The sequence below is a fragment of the Colletotrichum aenigma genome (genome assembly GCF_013390185.1).
Source record: "Colletotrichum aenigma strain Cg56 chromosome Unknown KSG_Cg56_contig10, whole genome shotgun sequence".
Lineage (NCBI taxonomy): Eukaryota > Fungi > Ascomycota > Sordariomycetes > Glomerellales > Glomerellaceae > Colletotrichum > Colletotrichum aenigma.
The window spans coordinates 189,702-208,430 of NW_023500916.1; the positions used below are offsets into that span (position 1 = coordinate 189,702).

The 18,729-nt window shown below is 52.7% G+C and overlaps 4 protein-coding genes across 4 annotated transcripts; 1 reads left to right on the plus strand and 3 right to left on the minus strand.

Annotated features, from left to right (window-relative positions):
• CGCA056_v013903 (uncharacterized protein) lies at positions 1-3,766 on the minus strand (the record flags this gene model as incomplete). Its single annotated transcript, XM_037329145.1, has 2 exons — positions 1-2,542; positions 2,604-3,766. The coding sequence occupies 2 exons, from the start codon at positions 3,764-3,766 to the stop codon at positions 1-3; spliced, it is 3,705 nt and encodes a 1,234-aa protein (XP_037172214.1).
• A 7,679-nt stretch (positions 3,767-11,445) lies between these two features.
• Positions 11,446-12,258, minus strand: erg-4-1 (Sterol 24-C-methyltransferase erg-4; the record flags this gene model as incomplete). Its single annotated transcript, XM_037329146.1, has 1 exon — positions 11,446-12,258. The coding sequence occupies one exon, from the start codon at positions 12,256-12,258 to the stop codon at positions 11,446-11,448; it is 813 nt and encodes a 270-aa protein (XP_037172276.1).
• A 1,272-nt stretch (positions 12,259-13,530) lies between these two features.
• On the minus strand, positions 13,531-14,641 carry CGCA056_v013905 (Beta-lactamase-like protein 2-like protein; the record flags this gene model as incomplete). The annotated part of the gene is made up of 3 exons (XM_037329147.1): positions 13,531-14,437; positions 14,489-14,577; positions 14,633-14,641. 3 exons carry the CDS (start codon positions 14,639-14,641, stop codon positions 13,531-13,533), a joined length of 1,005 nt encoding a protein of 334 aa, XP_037171516.1.
• A 1,972-nt stretch (positions 14,642-16,613) lies between these two features.
• On the plus strand, positions 16,614-18,680 carry CGCA056_v013906 (uncharacterized protein; the record flags this gene model as incomplete). Its single annotated transcript, XM_037329148.1, has 5 exons — positions 16,614-17,224; positions 17,278-17,390; positions 17,502-17,651; positions 17,720-18,326; positions 18,380-18,680. The coding sequence occupies 5 exons, from the start codon at positions 16,614-16,616 to the stop codon at positions 18,678-18,680; spliced, it is 1,782 nt and encodes a 593-aa protein (XP_037172216.1).
• Positions 18,681-18,729: the final 49 nt, after the last annotated feature.

Sequence of the window (18,729 nt, forward strand, 5' to 3'; positions counted from 1 at the left end):
CTACCCCAGGTGCTCAATCTCCTCGTTCTTCCTTGTCACCCATTGATAAAACTTGAGTGCCTGCATGCCGCTTGATCGAGAACTTCCCGTCAACGAATTGGTCTCAAACGTGAACAGCTGCTCCAACCGCGTGCCGTCTTCGGTCTTGAGCACAAGCCGAACTGCTTCCTTGGTGTGCTGAGCAGCCGTGACCTTTTGCGCATCCACCGTCGCCACGAAGCCGTCCTTCGCTTTGCCTCGCGCAACCCCGCGTGCATCGTCCTCGATGTGGAAGTGCAGCATATTCTCTCCTCCGCCGACCCACCTCCTGTTGCCCTCCGAGAAAGACGCCACGTCGATCGAGAGACCGCCCAGCTCCTTCTTACCACCCAACACGGGCGATGCCGCCGCACTACGGTCGACAAGAGGAGACCGGACGGATGCCGGTGTGATGCGAGGCGACTCTGACGTCCGTACCGCCCGCCATCGGTCGTCCACGTTCTTCGTCAAAAGCCTCGGAGTGCTGTTGCCAGACGCAGTCCCTCCGTTCACAACGATGCTGTTCCCATTTACTGCCGTCGGCTGCGGAGTCGTTGGCTTATCGTCGAGAGCACTGATGCTCATCCGTGGGTCGGATCGGCGTTGCGTGCTTTCAACACTGGCACTTCTGGATGCATCCGTCGGCGAAGGCTGCTTGCTACTCTCTCTCCCCTGCCCGTTGACAGATAGTTGCGGGCTGGCCTGGACTTCAATGCTCAGGTCCTTCCGAGGCTCCGGCTGAGAGGACTTGTCGGCCGGTTGCTGGACTGGCTGCACCTGAACTGAGGGCTTGGGTGGCAATGGATGTCTCATCGGTGCCGACTGCTTGGCCCCAGTGGCTGCCCCTCCTGCTTCCGAGGGCAGAGGTCGTCGTGGTTCCGCCGGCGTCGAGGTGTTCGACGGAGTCGGCTGTCCCTTGGCCTTGTCCGAGACGGTGCTGTTGAGGAGGTTGGCAACCTGCAGTTTCGGGCTGACCTTGGGGAATTCCTTCTCCAAGCTGGGCGACTTCGACGCGCCGCTCCTTTCTCCATTGTTGTTGGCTGTATTAGCGGGAACTGAAAGAGACTTCTCACGCCTGTCGTCGTGGGAGCTTTCACCACCTCTTTCCGTGGCCTGGCCTGCTGTCACCTTCGGGTCCTCGAGCATATTGCGCTTTTCGGAGAGCTTGCTCTGTGCCATCTCTGCCAGTTGTCTCGCGGAAATGGCATCGACCATCGACGTGTCATTCTCCGCTTCCTTCGAGACTCCATCAGGCTTCGGGGTCGCAGGTGTGCCGAGAGCAACCTGCGGGATATCTCGGGAGTTGCTGGAGACATTGTTGGGCGTTGTCGTTTCCTTGTCCTCGGCGATCACTCGGCTCTTAGACGGTGTGCCTTGCACTTCGGCCGTGTCTGTGTCCTTGTCCGCCCCCACAGGATCCTTCTTCGCCGAAGAGCGTGTTCCGGCCGCTGCTCCAGTTCGGTGTAATCCCATGCTCTCACTCAGTCGCGACGTCGGGCGCACCTCTTGAGTGCTCCGTCTGAGGGGCTGGGGCGTCGTGGGTTCCGCATCTGCCATTTCGTCGTCCGAGTCGTTACGGCCTTTTTTGGCATCCACATAGTCCTCGTCCCCAGAATCGTCAAGCTTCGGAGGGTTGTCGCCAAAGTCGTACATGTCCACGTCTTGCGAGGCAGAGTCCGACTCTGACTCTGGCGACGGCACCTGCGCAGACGTACTCGGACCCGCGGGACTCTGCGACTGCAAGGCCAGTTGCCTCGCACGCATCTCCTCCCATGAGTTGAAGCCGCGTAGAGAGGCATACAGCTTTCGTGCCCGGCTCTCGTTCGAGTTGGGATTCGTGTTCCTGTTCGGGTCATCCAGTCGGAAAGGCCTCAGGTACCTAGCGCTCAGCCATCCAAGGCGGTTTTCCCCATTATTCTCAAACCACATCACCGGTGCCTGTCGAGCTAGTACGTTCGGCTCTCCATCTCTGTACCCCTCAGCCCAGCCAGCTATACCCTCCGCATCGAATATGTAGCATGCTGGCCTCATTTGCTTGTCCGTGTAGAGTTTCAAATCGCAGAACTTCATATCGTGCCAGCCACATCGCGCGAGATCCTTCCAACCGAGGACCATGACCGGATACATCTTCCTATCTGCCGGCCAGATAGCCCAGTAGAGCTCCCCGGCCTCAAAATCCGTGATAAAGTCTGTGAACTCTTCCTTCGGGTTCTGCCGAAGGACAGCTTGACCTCGCGAGCTAGGATCCGGCGAAGCACCGAGCATGTCGTGGTTGGATTGACGCTTGCCGCCGGATTTGGGGCCATGCAACTGGTTAAGAGGCTTGTATCCATTCTCGAAGGCTTTTTGCACAAAGTCGTTGTTCAGCTTTGCAAGCTCCTCAGTGCAGTCCACGACGTGGAACCCGATCGTTCGGATAGCCAGTCTGTGTTCCTTCTTTTGGTGTCCGTGGGAAGCTCCGTGAAGATGCTTCGCCGCAGCAGCAAGCGCATTCTGCTTGAAGTGAACACCGTGTTCGTCGCACCTACGTTTATCTGGTCAGACACAGTTTTTTATCTCGACGAGTTTTTGTTTCAACAACTTACTTCAGAATGTAGAAAATGTCCTCGAACTTGACGATCGTGTGCTTGAACTCGGCCTTTCCATCTTGGTAGATTTCGTTAAAGGTGATGGTTTTAGGGGCCATAGACTGAGGGGTTCCTGTCCGGGGACGCTTCGGATCCATTTCCTGGTAAGAAGAAATCTCACTGGCGTCTGACTTACGCTTGAGTTGTCGGTGAGGATCCGCCTGGAGCTGTTTAGCAAATTCGTCTTGCCGTCCCGGAGAGAGATGAATGCCATTGCCAACTCGGACCATTGTAGGCCTATCTTCACGAGGATGTTGCATCTGCTGGTGAATTGGCGGAATCGGCACACGTGCACCTCGACCAGCCTCAGCCGGATGGCTCATCAGATGAGGGCTACCAGCACCGCCTGGGCCATGGCTCGAAACCGCGTTTTGCATGGGGCCGGACATTCCACTGCCGAGGATAGGTGCTCTGCCGTTTGAGGGAAGAGTCCGCGGAGCAGTCTCTGCTGCTTTGGTCACGGCTCCTGCGCGGCTCTGCTGGTACATGTTTGCCTGCATGTGAGGAGGGGCGTGATGCGATGGAAGCTGACCGTACGCTTGCCATTGCTGGTGGTTCTGTTGCGTTGGCATTGGGGCGGAACTGATGTTGCTTGACGCCTGGCCGTTTGGTCTTGGCGGCACAGTCTGATTGTGCTGGGTAGCCTGAGTGTGTAGCTGAACCTGAGCAGGGGTCGGTGTACGATTTGCCGCCGCAGAGGAGGCCACAGTTGGCGGCGCGTGAGCCACACTTCTTGACATTGATGATGTCGGCAGCGGGAATGTCAGGTGATGCTGGCGGAACAATTCCTTCTCCTGCGCCTCCAAGCTCTTGACGGAGCGTTCGTACTCTCGGTCACACTCAGCAAGGCGGCGATTCTTGATCTCGGCCTGGTAGAGAAGAAAAAGATCGAGAACCGGCCGCGGCAGATTCTGTTGATCTATGAAACGCGCCTGCTCCTCCAAATCGCGGCAGCTATTTTGCGTTTCGCGGGTGAAATTGGCCTTGATGTCCTCCTTCTCAGCTTCGAAGCGTCGTTTGTAGGCTTCCAAAGTGGTGAACCAGGTGGTTCGTTCCTGGTCCAGATTTGCCTGTCGGCTATGGCTTTGGGCCGCAGCCACGGCGGAACCTTGACTCGCCATTTCGGGGGTTATGGAAATAACCATGGATGATGAGAGGCGATTTTTGATTAAGCAGAATTGCTTCTGCTAAGTTTCTTGTTGGAGTTGAGGGGCTGACTCAGTGTCGTCGAGCCATGCCGCAATTCCCAAGTTGTCCGATTTACAGACCTGGAACATCGTTAGCAGCCATGTAAACACTGTGTACACTTTGACAGTGCCAAAGAGACCAGACGAGGAGAAATGTACCGCTTACTTGGTGGTGATCGCGATGAAATCCCGCTTTGTTCGCAATGAGCACGCTTCAGCTTTTTTTTTGAAAGCGCGTGGCAAATAGGCCGTCAGGACAATGGCAAACTTGTAAATTTCCCGATGCCGACAAACAGACGCGTCAGAAACGAAAACAGACCCCGTCCGATTACTGATCCCAGCCGATGATACTGCGATTAGACGATACTGCGATTAGACGACCGAAAGTAAACGTCAAGTTTGGAATCTGGCTCCGGTGTGAATTGACAAGTGTTGCTCACGAATTATCGTTTGCCTATCAGGTTGCAGGAACCGCGCTCAACAACTTCTCGAGAGAAGAGCAGAGCAGAACTGCCGATGAAATGGTCAAGAGGCCGAAGAAAAGAAGTCGTCGAGAGAGGTGGAAGTGGGCGGTGATGAGATGCCGTCCAGAGTCGTTGGTAATAAGGTGACGCTGATGGGTCCGGAAGGAACTTTTGACCGGGCAGATGAAGGAAAGCGGCTAGTGGATGGCGTCTGCCTGTTGTTGATGGATGACTGCTGCGTCGTTAGTCTAGTCCCAGGCAGACGCAGCTGAGAAGTGGATGCGGGCAGTCGTGGGTGGTCGAAAATAGAAGTTGTGTCAAGGAACAAACGTGTTTGTTGGGTGTGTGAGTGGTGAAGGAGCAGAGGGAAAAAAGAAGAAGGGCCGCCGTGGTGGGTAACAAAGGGCGATGATGTTCACGCAAGGTAAAGGGCCCAGAGGTGAATGGAAAGAAGATGCTGGGTGCCGGGATACCAGGGGTGGTCAATTAAACCATCGTTTCGGGAAAGAATGCTCTAGTCCGAAGGGCAGCAGCGACTTCCAGCAGGCGAGGAAGGCGAGGAAGGCGAGGAAGGCGAGGAAGGCGAGGAGAGTGGCTTCACGTGAGGAAGGCAAGTGTGGATTCCAAGGAAGGCAGGGCGAGATAGGTGCATGAGGGAAAGAGACGGTGATGGCAGGAAGGAATGCGAGTTGGGTAAGGTAAAGGTAAGAAGGAACGGGAGAGGATCCGGTAAGGTAAGGAAAGTGGATACCTGCTATCGTAAAGAGAGAGCGAGAGATGCAACAGACGGATACGTACCTTTCTTTTTACTGTGGCCTACACGATGAGGCAGGACGTGGAAGAGTGAGATGATGTGGATTGGGGGAGTTGCTGGAAGGGGACGGGGAAGGGGAAGGAAAAGAAGGAGGGAAAGCGACGACGTGTTGTGATGGGTTCAGGAGCAGTCCGTGATGTACCTAAGTAGGGAAAGAACGTATGGAATACGGGTGAGGTGAGGTTGGTAGTAGGTGAGGTATGGAAGGTATGGAATGGAAATTGGTAAGGAAGGAAGGACAAAATAAAATAAGAGGGTACCGAAACAGGTAAGTACGAGTAGGTAAGGTAAGGTAAGGTAAGGTAGGCAGGTAGGCAATGCAATTCCCGTGTGCTTCCCTTCAATCAAAAAGGCAGAAGAGAAGAAACAGCAGGCACACACTCACACATGCACAAGTACTACAACCACGTTCTGGGCAGGCAGTAGGGGAAAGTGCTTCATTTGGTGGCTACAGGACTAGAGACTCGGCTGGGCAATGTTGGTTTATCAGCGGCCTATTGCTGCATTCCTTACGCCGCCCAGTCCAAGTCCAACACTGCCTCTATTTGGGAGGGGAGGTACCTGCCTCTAGAAAAGATACCTGATTGCCGAAGTACCTTCCTTGCCTGCCTGCTGCCATGGAGGGGAGCTCCGCAATAAAAGAAATACAAATGGAAAGAATAAAAAAAAAGGTACGTACATGCCACCGGCTGACACTAATTAACTCCGAGCCTGAAGACGACACTGGCCAGAGGCACACACTTTGACACTGCTCCTCACCTCACCGAGCACTGAGCAGACTGGATACGCTACGTATCGGGGACATTGAACATTTATTGGACGCTTGCTAGCCCGTACAGACATCAGACATGAGACATCAGACACTGGGCAGTGCCTTTTGTATCAGAGCTTCAATCCCCTCGAGATGGGCGCCTCGGTCTCCGTTTCCACCCACCGGCACACTGCGCCGAGGGTTTCCCGATTACCCGACACGAGAGACACGCCTTCATTATCATCATCTTTGAGTAAACCTTTCCTGACGCTAAAATTGCACATCATCCTCGTGGCTCCCCGGCTCCACCTCGGCCGACCACTTCGGACTCAGAAACGAGCAAGGGATAAAGATGGATGGGATGGGAGACGCATCATGGATTCGGCAGCAGCGAGCAGAGAGCTTCCCGGCATCCCAACAACACCCACGCTGCATCCAATATCCATCCACGCCGCGCCCTGCCCAGACGCCCTTTGCGCCCTGCCTCTGCGCCTCCATCCAATCTGCCTACACAGTACACTACATACACCTTGCCTTACCTAACCTGTCAGTCATGACAAGCTCACTGCGAGCTGTCGCATTTCCCGGCATCGCGTACAAGGTGCACTCACTCACTGCGTATGCCAGCAGAAATAGAAACAGAAACCGAGCCGAATATGACGGATACCCTTACCATTGATTGTCGCCGGTGGCATGGACCGAGACCCCCGTCCCGACTCCTTATCTCAGGTCAAGTATCAGTCTCACTTACCACACATGCCCATAATCCCACCATATGTCTCCTCTCGTTACGCTGCCCTCTTTACACCAAGCCTCAGCACTAACGCCTACCGATACGGTTCGCCTGTTCGGTCCTTGGTATGACAGGACAGATCGACCATCATACGCTTGCCGCGCATGTACGGATACCTCCTTTTGCTATTCTCAGACAGCACGGGTAGCCTATCCATCATGCGCCCCTCACCACGACATGCCGCATTATCGCGGAACGGAACCATAAGTGCGGTCTCGTCGTATCCCATCCGAGAGAGGAGACTTGGATGTGTGCCTGGGCCACCGCGCCCACCGGCCGCTTCCCTAGGTAGCTAGCACTCCCAGAGACCCAGAGACCCAGGCAGTAGGGTCCTCATGCCCAAGAACATGCTCGCAAACAAGAAAGGATACTTATCCGAGAGGTATCTCGTAGAGCGCCGGGTACCTCCCCCTCTCCCCTGTCACCACATCCAAGGACTCCTCCCCGACGCACTTTAAAGGTAGGGCACGGGTATATCGTACAGTCATACAGCACCGGCTTAACCCTGTGATTGGCCACTTGAATTCCCAGTGTTTGCACATCTGGTAATTTTCGCCCGTGTCCCACGCGATTCATCAACCCCCTGCCCAAACTATTTTCCCCCCTTCCTCCATAATGGCAACTGCACAGGAACTCACTCACACATTGCCCTTCTGCTAAAGTGGCCGTAGCGTACCGTAGCGTTACCTATGTAGCCTTTTGGGCCTTGGCTCAGCGTAGCGCCGCAGGGACGGCCACATCCAATAACACCACCACTCACCAGCTCTGTGCTTGTCATTGTATCATTTGCCATGAGTCTAGCAAGCAGATCGGCATCTTGTTCTCTACCGAAAAACACCATTGCGATCCCCAATCGCATCTCCGCCTCACCTCACCTCTTTGCGCCCAGCCAAGCCCAGGCCAGCCCACCAGGATGTCGAATCCGCGTACTCGGTCGGCGCACACTAGTTCTTCTCTGTCAGTATGTGTGTACACTTCGTACTAGCCCCCCTTTCACCCATGTCACAGATTGAAAATCATAGACGCCGTCCCGTCGCCTCCCACTCACCCAACATGAGCCTGAGCCCAGGTCTGACAGGGCCATCTTGACGCCGCGGACTGCAATTCCGACACGACGCGCAACTCAATCTTGCCTTCTTCCGGTCACTGGTACGAATGGAGATCAGACGGACGGAGTTATCCTGCATTCGGACTGACACAGTGACACTGACCCTCCCCCAAATCGCCTACTGCCCAGCAGCTCTGTTAGTGAGACCAGGATGCAGATTGTACCTTAATTCACTACTGGCCCAATATCCCGCGGCTTAATCCCACCTCATCCCCTCTACGGATACAGCTGTATGGCTAGTGGCTAATCGGTACTAACAGCCCTGCCTGGGAGACCCCTCTGCTCGCATCTGCCCCATTTCGCCGTCAACCGAAGAATGAACACCAAAAAAAAAAAAAAAAAAAAAAAAAAAAAGTACTCGTAGCGCACAGCTGGGGCGGAGCAAGTTGACGACGACTGATACAAGTGCTGGCCCACCTTGGCGTCGCACACACTTTCCGACGTGCTCGCTCTCGGTGACCCATTCATCCAGCGCCGCAAACGCAAACGCCGACGACAGTGGGCAGACAGAAAAATTATATGACAAACGCCCTACCGGCACAGATACGCTTTCTCTGTGCTGGATCGTATTCCGGAAGAAGCAAGTCGGCCCACGGGGCGTCTAACCCCATTACAGTCATTGTACGCACCAATAAATCATCTAGCTACAGCAGAGATCACCAACCGGCGGCACAGCAGCACGGTCCAATCCCCAGGCGAAACTTTCTTCTTCTTGAAGCTTCCTCTCTACTGATGTACGTTATATGATGATCAGACTAATCAGAGTCATCTCATCAAACTGATCTGGAAACTCTCTGTCCGCGCAACGGTTCGCAAGCATCCAGCGGAGCTCCACGGAATACACGCACCTTTTTTCCCCTTTTTCACCAACGCCGCCCATGGGATGCGCGTGCAACTCTAACATACACACATACATACATGCACACATGCATACAGGCCCGCGGCGGACGGTCAGTCCGACAACCATCAAATCATCTTCAACCTTACTCGCGTGCTACGGCATCCGATGAAGCTCGGTGATACTGTTGCACCAAGAAAACACTAAGCCCGTTCTCGAAAGCGAGCCCGGTAGGAATTTGACTCTAATTGATACTGTACGAGCCCAGAGTCACAAGCATTCCTCGCCTACATTGCTTGGGAATGGGAAGCTTGGCCGCGAAATGACGCCATGGAGACCTTTGATTATCTAATATCATCGTCTTCCCGAACTCCTGATCGCAGGGGGGGGGATGAGGGCAGAAAAAATCAAACAGTGATGAAAAAGAGATCCCGCCGGCCGGGCCACCCGAGCGCCGTGCATCACCGCGCGCAGAGACCACCACACCCACCTTGGCCCGAGAATTTTTAGCCGATGCCTCCCAGTTATTAGCAGGCAACTTGTCAAATGGCCCCTTCAATATCGGTATCCCACAATACGGATCCAATCAGGGGCGAATGATTGCGAAACCGAACAACTCTGTAACTGACCCCTATGTCACCCGCGCCTGTTGGAATACCTACCTGCTTACCGCAAAAGCGAGCATGGCTATTCTCTTCTCCGGCCACAACCTGAACAATGCTGTCGTCGAAATAGCGAACGTTCGTCGTACGGGACATGGTTCTTCGCGTTGCTTCAGTTGCCCATATGTCAACCAACAACCTTTCGGTTTTGTTATCAGAGACCAGACCAATCATTTGAAATTCCTGCCCCCCTGCTCGCTTTCACCACAACACAGAGAGGGTATTACTGCTACTCGCATGATTTCCATCTTTGCATTTGCGATGCAGGCCAAGTCTTACGAGCACTATCCCCCTTTGGCGCCCAATCCCCGCCCGCCACGCATGTGACGAGTGCGTGCCACACCTTTGCGTCTAGTATACGTGATCTCAAGTGTGTACTTTTGGACGCCATACGTATATGTACCGCGTATTGCTTAGCTCGTTGGCGTAGCAAGCTTACCATTCGCCACCTTGTATCAAACGTGCATCGCGCCATTGAGACCAGTAGGCGCGCTATCGACTTGGTTTGGTAAAAGTGAGTCACTAGCCCGTAATCACTTTGTATTACATCTTCAATGTTGGCATTGGCATGAGCTGCGGGTGTTCATGTAAGACGCCGAATTGTTTATAAGTTGCCGATATGCAGGTGGCCCCGTAGCCTCAAATCTGAGAAGCAAGATGCACAGGATTTTAGAAAGCGTGCCAGTCTTGAATGACTTAGAATTCCGAACCATCACCAAGCCTACACATGTCACGGAAACTTACTGCCTGGAACACGCCAAAAGATGCCAACTTGGCATGCGCCGAACTACGGACGCTCACGATGCGGAGTCCTCCGCACCGGCCGAATCATGGAATTTTACAATTCACCGACGGAGCCCGCCCCCTGTCTCTATTTTGTAGCGGCGTAGATCAATAAACCACCCCGGTTCTCTGAACCGCTCCATCTCAACCCTGGAGCCAACCGAATAGACGAGAAAGGAACTGTCCCCCCTCCCCATAATGCCAAGTTGTTCTTTCAACCCAGCGGTCAAGGGTTTGGTTGTGGTGCTCATGTCCGCTGCAACGGGCCCGTCGTTAACGACCGGGGAGATAGTCATCAACACTCGTCAAGTATCAAGTAATCGTCGCTAATGGCTGAGTCAGAAGCGATCCTCCGTTCTGTCCAAGATAGGCAATTTGTTACCGCAGCCATCTGTTGCAACGAATAACAACGAGTATATGCGATCATCTCGGACCGATACCGACACCCGAAAATCGTCATCATTACCGACCCCCCCTATAACACTCAGCCTCGTTATCGCATGGGCCACTCCAGCGTACGATGGTCTGTACAGACAGAGTAATGTACGCGCTCACGACCCATCTGCCGGCGGGATGCGGATAGCTTTAAAGCATTCTTTCCAAACTGGGGCATTGTTCCCCGTAAGGCAAGTTCCCTGATTCGTGCAGCTGAGACCGTGGTCCCAAACCTTGCTCATGCCCTCGTGGATAGCTCCGTCCGGGGACTTAAGGGAACAATCTTTGGCCGCCTCTGTCCCGACATCGCGTAGCGACCAGCGCATACATTTCGCAGTAGTCCTTCAGTGTCGCAGCAAATCCGGAGGAGGTGCTTGACTGGTAGCATGCAAGACAGGATTTTGGCAGAATCACGCACATAGCCCGTCGTCCCATGTGTGTGCATTCCCATATGTCCCCAGATATGTATCACTAAACATCGTGCGCCTTTCCCTTCCCTGCGCGCGCGGCTCTGTATCTGTAACTACCGAGTAGAGAGAAAAAAGTATGTTGCGGCCTGTCATCAAACAACGTCGGCAAAGTTTGCTGTAGTGTAGTCTTTTAGAGTTATTTCCGCTCTTGCGCTGCGTAGGGCGTAACCGCCTACGCCGTGGGCTAGTCCGTCGACAAGCTCTTGCTCTCGGGCACGTCGCCCTATTAATTCCTTCCGCGGATCGCATGGCAAATAGGCCCCGAGCACCGACACTGAGCGAACCAATGTACCGCTGGTTTTCCCCGAGCGCCGACTTCTGTCAATCTCCCACCCGGCACATCAGTAACCGCGAGAGATTCTCCCTTGCGTGCGTCTGGGACAGGCTCGGGGACTTCCATTCTGGTATGATTCCCGAGGTTCAGGCTCAATTTTATTCTGCGCTGTCTACGATGGATGCTACGTGTTCTCTACGGGCAGAAAACTAATATGATGCTTATTTCTTCAAACACGTTATGCGCGCGCCGCCGACTTGGCCGCCTGCAAAGACTTCATCCACGGCATCGTAGAATGCAGTCAAGTCGGCGTCTACCGATGGGTCCTTTTTGTATGCCTCTGCACGGTCATGCACGAAATCGGTCCAAATGTCCGACATGTCCACCCAACTGACCACCTCCAATCCAGCCCTCTCCAGCTCTGCGATGTACTCCTTCTTGTCAGGCAGGTCGGGACAAGAAACAGACTCCCGGAGCACCTTCAGAGTCTTGTCATCCAGCGTCTGGCGCGCAAAGAAGTCTTCAATGTAGACCCTGCCGCCCGGCTTGAGCACATCATGCGCCTTGCCGAAGAGCGCCTCCCGCTCGGGAATGTGCAGGATACACAAGAAGGACACAATGTGGTCCACCGGCGCGCCCATTTTCTCCGGAGAAAGCTCCAGAAAGTTACCATTGATTGATGTGGCGCTCCCGCCGGCTCCAGACCTGACATTGATCGTTTGCGCAATCTCGTGAATGTCCCCCTGTAGTTCGATGCCAGTGGTCTGCACGCCGTAGTGCCGGTAGAGGTACCTTCCCGTGCCTCCGAATCCGGATCCGATATCCAGCACCCGGTTCCCGGCCTTCAGACCGAGCTCTTTGGCGGCGTTCTCGATGGCCTCGTCGCCAAGATAATGCATGCAATCAAACCCCTTGGTGTCTTCCGCGTCCCAGACGTCCTTCTCCTTGAGACTCTCAAGCGTGCGGTGAACCCGGTTCAGCTTGTAGAGATTCATCTCCGGGACGTCGGAGGCTAGCTGTGCGGAGGGCGACATTGTGGTAGAGCGCGGGGGATGGTCCGCGTCGTTACAATTTCGGGAACCTCGCTTTCGGGTTCCTCGCTCGGGAAGTTTAATAGTCTGTAAAGGCGTAGGGGAGATAACCCTGGGCGGCGAGTTCAGTATTCGCCGTATTCGCCTGTTTTTGGGCTTTATTGGCAGGTGCCGACACGGTCAGACGCTGGCCTGGAACGCTCTTTTGGCTTTGGGTCGCTCAAGGTATTGTGTTTCGATGGCAGTAGCAAGTCTTGGTCGGGTGTTGTTCCTGGTAGCGTTTTACCCCTCTCGTACACGAAGCACCACAGACGTCACGGTGTTCTCTCTAGGGATGCCGCAGTAGCACGTCCCTCTCCAACAATTAGAGTTTCATGCTAGGAGAAGAGGGCTTCGACTAGGACAGGTGAGACGCGAGCCTTTATGAGTGCTGACGTAGTGTGACCTTATCGTAAGACAGTTGGGTTTTATTGGTTACAAGCTCGGTATCGCTTGGCATATGTATGTGTTATCGAGACATGGACTTAATCAACGCCACTCTAGAGAGTGGTGATGCCGCGGCCCACTGACATGCAGCGTGCATGATCGTTGATCCTTCCAGAAGTTTTGAGAATGGGGCAGACGAATTGCTTTTCGGTTGAGTGATCGGCATTTCGACCGGTCGCGGGGTTCGGTGAGTTATGCCGGCTGGATCAATTCATATCTTCAGTGTTGGCTTCTGGTACTCATTTCCAGTCGGCTCAATTGAATTCACGTTGAGATCCAATCTTGCCAATAAAGCCATAAGGTCTATTTCAGGAAATAATGCGCATACTTGAGTTGAGATAGTGGCACAAAATATTGGATTGTATGACAGAGAACAGTCCGATTCTGGTAACAAAGAGCCTTGTGCACAGTACAATGGACATGGCACGTCATCAGGCATCCACATTTGTACGCATATGTCTTATGTTGCTCGGAGGTGTTTGTGATTCTTTTAAGGCTGGAAACATCATGAAATGCTCGGGGTTCAGCGTGGGTTATCTTGAGTGTTCCCTAGAGGGTGGTGGGTGTAAATGATGCGTAGGCTGGTGATCATGCTCGTCGTCAGACAGAACTCTCGAAAGTATTACTTACAAAGCTCGGCCCAGTGTGTACAACGTTTTTGGAACTCAGCACATCGGAATGCTTGTTATGAACCTTTATCTTTTGGCCTGCCATCAATAATTTGACTTATTCCAATTTACCATACCCAACCACTGAGATCTGTCTTTCGTTGTTTCGTCCGTCTTCCTATTAGCGCCCTTGCCGAGACTCCTGAATTGACTGTGCATTACTCTTGTGAACCTCTTCATACTGAGCGAAGTAGATCAGATCCCCCTTGGCAACATCGTCAGCTACAACTTGCGACAGAGGCATAGTCCAGGCTGCCGGCTGTGGCACGTCTTCAGTCATGACGCCGATGTATCGCAACGTTGCGTTGATGAAAGTCGAGTTGTAGCCACCTGCAGCGATTCGGTTCGGTTCTCCATGAGCTGGAAGAATCTTTGATATCTGGAAGCCAGCCATTCGCTGGAGTTCTTTCTGATGGGTTGGTAGGTCTCGGGGTTGGGCGATGAATGTCGCTGTATCTTCTAGAGTATCGCCAGCGAACAGCAGTTGCTTCGATGGAATATAGAGAACAGTTCCATCTGGAGTGTGAACTTGGAAGTTGTGAAGCTCAACCGTCAGATTCCCAACCTTCAGCTCCTTCTTGTCGGTGTACAGATCCGTAGGTGACACGGCCGTGATGGGTGGATCGTCAGTTGCTAGACGCTGCGAGTTGCGATCGACAGTGCGCTTCGTCTTCTCGTTGCCTACAATGGTCGCCCCTCCCTGAGCGAACACATTTGTTCCCGCAATGTGGTCATTGTGAAAATGGCTTATCACAACAGACATTTTGGTTACCCCCTGGCTCTGAACGTGACGCATAACCGCGCCAGCATGATCGGGAGTGATGTGTGCGTCAAAGATGATGGCCTCATTGCCATTAATGATGGAGTATGTCGATACCCCCAGCGTGAACGCCCCATCATCCAACCAGTTTGGCTGATCTGAGTGGAAGCGTTCTCCCGTCCGTCCATCATAGTAGGCGAAGATACCAGGATATGGGTTCAGGATGCGGAGAGACTGCAGCGGGTCTCCCGTTCTCGCCCTGCTCGCGCTGGATTCGTCTCAGAACATGCTTTCTGTAGCCGCCATCTCGCCAACTTACAGCAGTGATGACGCGTCCCGTGGTCCCAGCACATGGCGTCCTGCAAGCCCACACGCGCTCACCAGGGCAGAAAAGCTCAGAATAACGATCTGCTTGGAATCAGTATAGATGCAACGGATTGACGAAGGAAAATTGCCTACTCACAGATAACATACTGATGTCTTGGTGAGGTTCAAAAACTGGAAAGAGAACTTCAGGAAGACCAACACTGCTCTTCAGGCCCTCGATCAATCGGTGCCACGTACTGTGCTTCGTTATTCCGACCAATACGCAACATCAACACCGCAAAACGGGCTCAGAAATGAATCAAAGGTCGTCATTTGGAGCTTTGGATTACTATTCTGGCCTTTATGTACTCTCTGCGGTAGAATAGCTGCATGAAACGGTCTGAAACGCTGACCGAACCTGCCGGTTGACGTTTCATCTGATGTGAAGTCGCATGCCAGCGAATACTTTAAGCTTATTGATTGCCGCTTGAACTGAAGCTCGGACATGGATTGATTTGTCGAATGACAGACTGAGTGGCTATTCGATTTGCTACGTTCAAACAGAATGGGACCTGACACCTCTCCGGACGATTTGAACGTTACTGAGCCTCCCCCCTGGGTATTTAGACCAACAAAGCGCATACTGCTTTGGACCTTGAAGAATCTTTGTCGAGCTATGAAGGGCGGGCCTAAAAGATTGACACGGCTACCAAGGCTATTGTGGCAACGTCCATCTTGCTGGTTTAAAGCCAGAGCTTTTTTTCATTCCCAATGATTTAGCCAAATCACAAGATTTCCAATACTCACTGTATCGGAAGGTGTGACATATTTGCAAATATGTATTGGACGGTTCTGCTTCGAGCCTCCGCAGTAATAGAGCGGAGCCTCATGGCAATGGTAGGAAACAAAATTCGGTGAAATGCATTTGAAAGCCATGAGTTCAAGGCCAAACCAATAGGAAGTGTACAAAAGACTTACCTCTTTAGCCCTGAGGTTTGGGGATGCGGTACATGGTGGAATGACCTTGGAACATCGAGAAGACTGTGTCCATCTTCGCCATCTGAGCAAGAGCCTAAGGCCTAGCTTGAGTCGACACACCTTGAACCCGGCTTTACAAAGATTGAATGGGTTTCAGTGATCTCGGCCTGCTTGTCCCCACGCATGTGAATCCTTTACGGCGAGAAGACCTCCGAGCGTGCAACATAAAATATCTTCAGGAGCTTTAGAAGATACATGTATTCATCTATTGCTTGACTAATATGGTTTACATCAAATTTGCATTTCCAAACAGGCCCCTAGTCGCCTTTCGATGATTACTGCACTTGGCTTTGAAGGTGATGGCGAACCAACGCAATGAACAAAGGCAAGTCTAGATGAACTTTCGACGTTCCTAGACGCTCGCGGGAACGTGTTGGGCGTTGCGGAAAGCGTCGCGTGAATAGATGGACGCAAGTCTTGCGAAGCTGTGAGCTTGCGACCTACAGACGGCCAAAACATAGCCTTGAAGACTGAGCGCTTTGAGCGAGGGGTCCCGGGGTAAACCAACTATCGCGCGCCGAAATGAACTGATGCAAAACTACTTTGTGTAAAACGAAAGCTCTGGTAATGATATCTTCGCGTCAGAGGCTTGGCCTCAAAATTCATGCTCAATTGAGTTAGGCAGCTCTAGTCAGCTACTGATCATCAGACACGCTGGCGCTGATCCTGAATGGAATTTGACATTCCGTGACGGCTTTCAGAAATAAGCAATTACGGCTCCTCTGAGACGAGCGGCTGTAGCGAGCCCTGCCCCTGATCATGCGCTAGAAATAGGCCAGCTTACTGCTAGTGTCGGGTAAGACCCAGGCAGCCGCCAAAAGAATGTTTGGCTGTGCGAAGGATCAAACGGTGCTTGGGTAGCTTACCCGAACTTGGAGTAGTGCTTATCCTGCACTGCAACCTCCAAGCTTCCACTGTGGCGATGACATCCGTGGTCTTACGGGGCTTGGCTGACTTTAAAGCAGAGTTGCCCCCGGTATTGGGCCTTTCTGGCAGGGGCTGAATGGGCTGGACGGGATCGATCTCTTTTGTCGATAGACTTGCAGCAATATATCCTCGGCGTCAGCTCCCGGCGGCACAGCAAAAGGCTTTTTTTCGCGATGAACCAGGGAGACCACATCAGGCGCAAGCCTACTCCGTCCTACGTGCCACCACTGGGGTATGATGAAGCCCTGTTGCTCGCTTCGGCCGATACTCAAGTCTACGACTGGAGCCCAGAAAACAACACAGGGGCACAATCTTCGGGAGACCACCGCCAAGATAGGCAGAGCAAGGAGCCAAAATCTAGCACCACATTCGGGACCCATGAAAGCGAATACGAACTTGTCAAAACCAGCAGCGCCGAGAAGAATAAGGAGAGGTCAATACGCAGAAAACGCCCAAGATTCTACATCTTGCGAGGGTGGTGGCAGGAGATCGCGTGGTCTATCATCAGCCTCATATGCGTCATTGTGCTGATCACTTTGTTGAACTCCTACGATGGCAGACCGTTGCCAATTTGGCCATCAGGTCTGACGCTCAATACTGTCATCGCCTTTGTGTCGACCATCTGTCGGACTGCTTTCATCTTACCGGTTATGGAAAGCCTGTCGCAATACAAGTGGAATTGGTACAAGAAGTCGCCGAGACCGTTGGCAGATTTTCGCGTCTTCGACGAAGCTAGCAGAGGACCTTGGGGAAGCTTGAAGTTGCTGGTCACAACGAAGGGAAGGTCAGTATCTTACCTTATCTTGTTGCTTCCGAACAATACCGATCATATAACAGAATCATAGGTATCATGTCCGCTGTTATCCTCGTATCTGGAATTGCTACGTCGACTTTGACTCAGTCCGTTGTCACATATCCAACTCGACATACTGTTTTGCCAGCAAATGACAGTGCGTTGACAATGAGAAATGATGGATACTTTTGGGCAACAGCAAACGGCAATGCAGTTCGTGACTTGTGTTCTACCCCCTGTCATCCTTTGACGAACTAACAGATCACAGGAGACATCATGTTTCCCATCAATCAGGCTATCCCTCGAGCCCTGAACACTCCTCCAGATGAAGTGATGCCGTATCATCTACCTAGCTGCCGAACCAACAACTGTACATGGCCAAGTTTCAGTACTCTTGCTGTTTGCGTGGACATGAAGAGTTCGTACTATTCTCGGCATATCACCGACTTACATGCATGCTTTAATCGGGACTAACGTACAAGGCAGATGTAACAAGTCTTCTCACAACAGACGGAGATCCCATTAAGGCCGGCACAAATGCAACATTGCCCAACGGCGTGTCGATGCAACGAAGTGCTTATGGGTATCACAGCATGAACATTTCCACAGGCACGAGTCTTTCGTACAACGATACGGACATCATCAAGGCAGAGCTCTTCAACTTCTTTGTTCTCTACGGTCCTGCCCCCATACAACTTCGAGCGTATGAGATCGTGATGCACTGGTGTGTCAATACGTACAACGTAACAGTTCAGAACAATGTGCCTATAACTCAGCAAGTGGCCTCATACACGAAGCCCAACCTCGGAGAGGTCTTCGTACAGAACTACAATATGACAATCAACGGCACCTATCTGACGTCGCCGGACAGTCCCGGGAAGCAGTACGTTGCTAGTGGTATGGGCCCGGACAACATAGCGGGGGCTCTATCAAACACATTAGTCGGGTATTACATCGATCTGGGGGCTTACACCTTTAACAACGGCTCGGAGATATACGGAACAGCTCTCTCAAGAGCAGCTATCGGCATCAACCCATTGAACGAATCGCAGATGAATCTGACTCAAAACATCGCAAGCGGACTTACAAACGCGTAAGAGCTCTTGGCAATAGCACATCTATGGTCAAAGGCTCACAAAAACACAGGTTGCTTACTACGAATGAGAGCGGGAGTGCTTGGCAAGACGAAGTTTTTGTGTCCATCCGATGGCCGTGGTTGACACTGCTGGCGGCCCAGGTTGGACTTTCAATTATTACGCTTCTGATTATCATCATTCAGACTGCTGGATTGGACATCGAGATTGTCAAAGGGTCTCCACTCCCAGCATTCCTTGCTATGAACCCCGACGAGAAGACCGCACTCATGAGGGAACAGCAGGAGATGGATATTGTGGGAGGTCTCGAGAGACGGGGCGAAGAGTGGGTCCTTCGAAGTTCGGACACATGACTGTAATGTGTATATGTAATAGTGAATGCTTATAATGACCATGAGACTC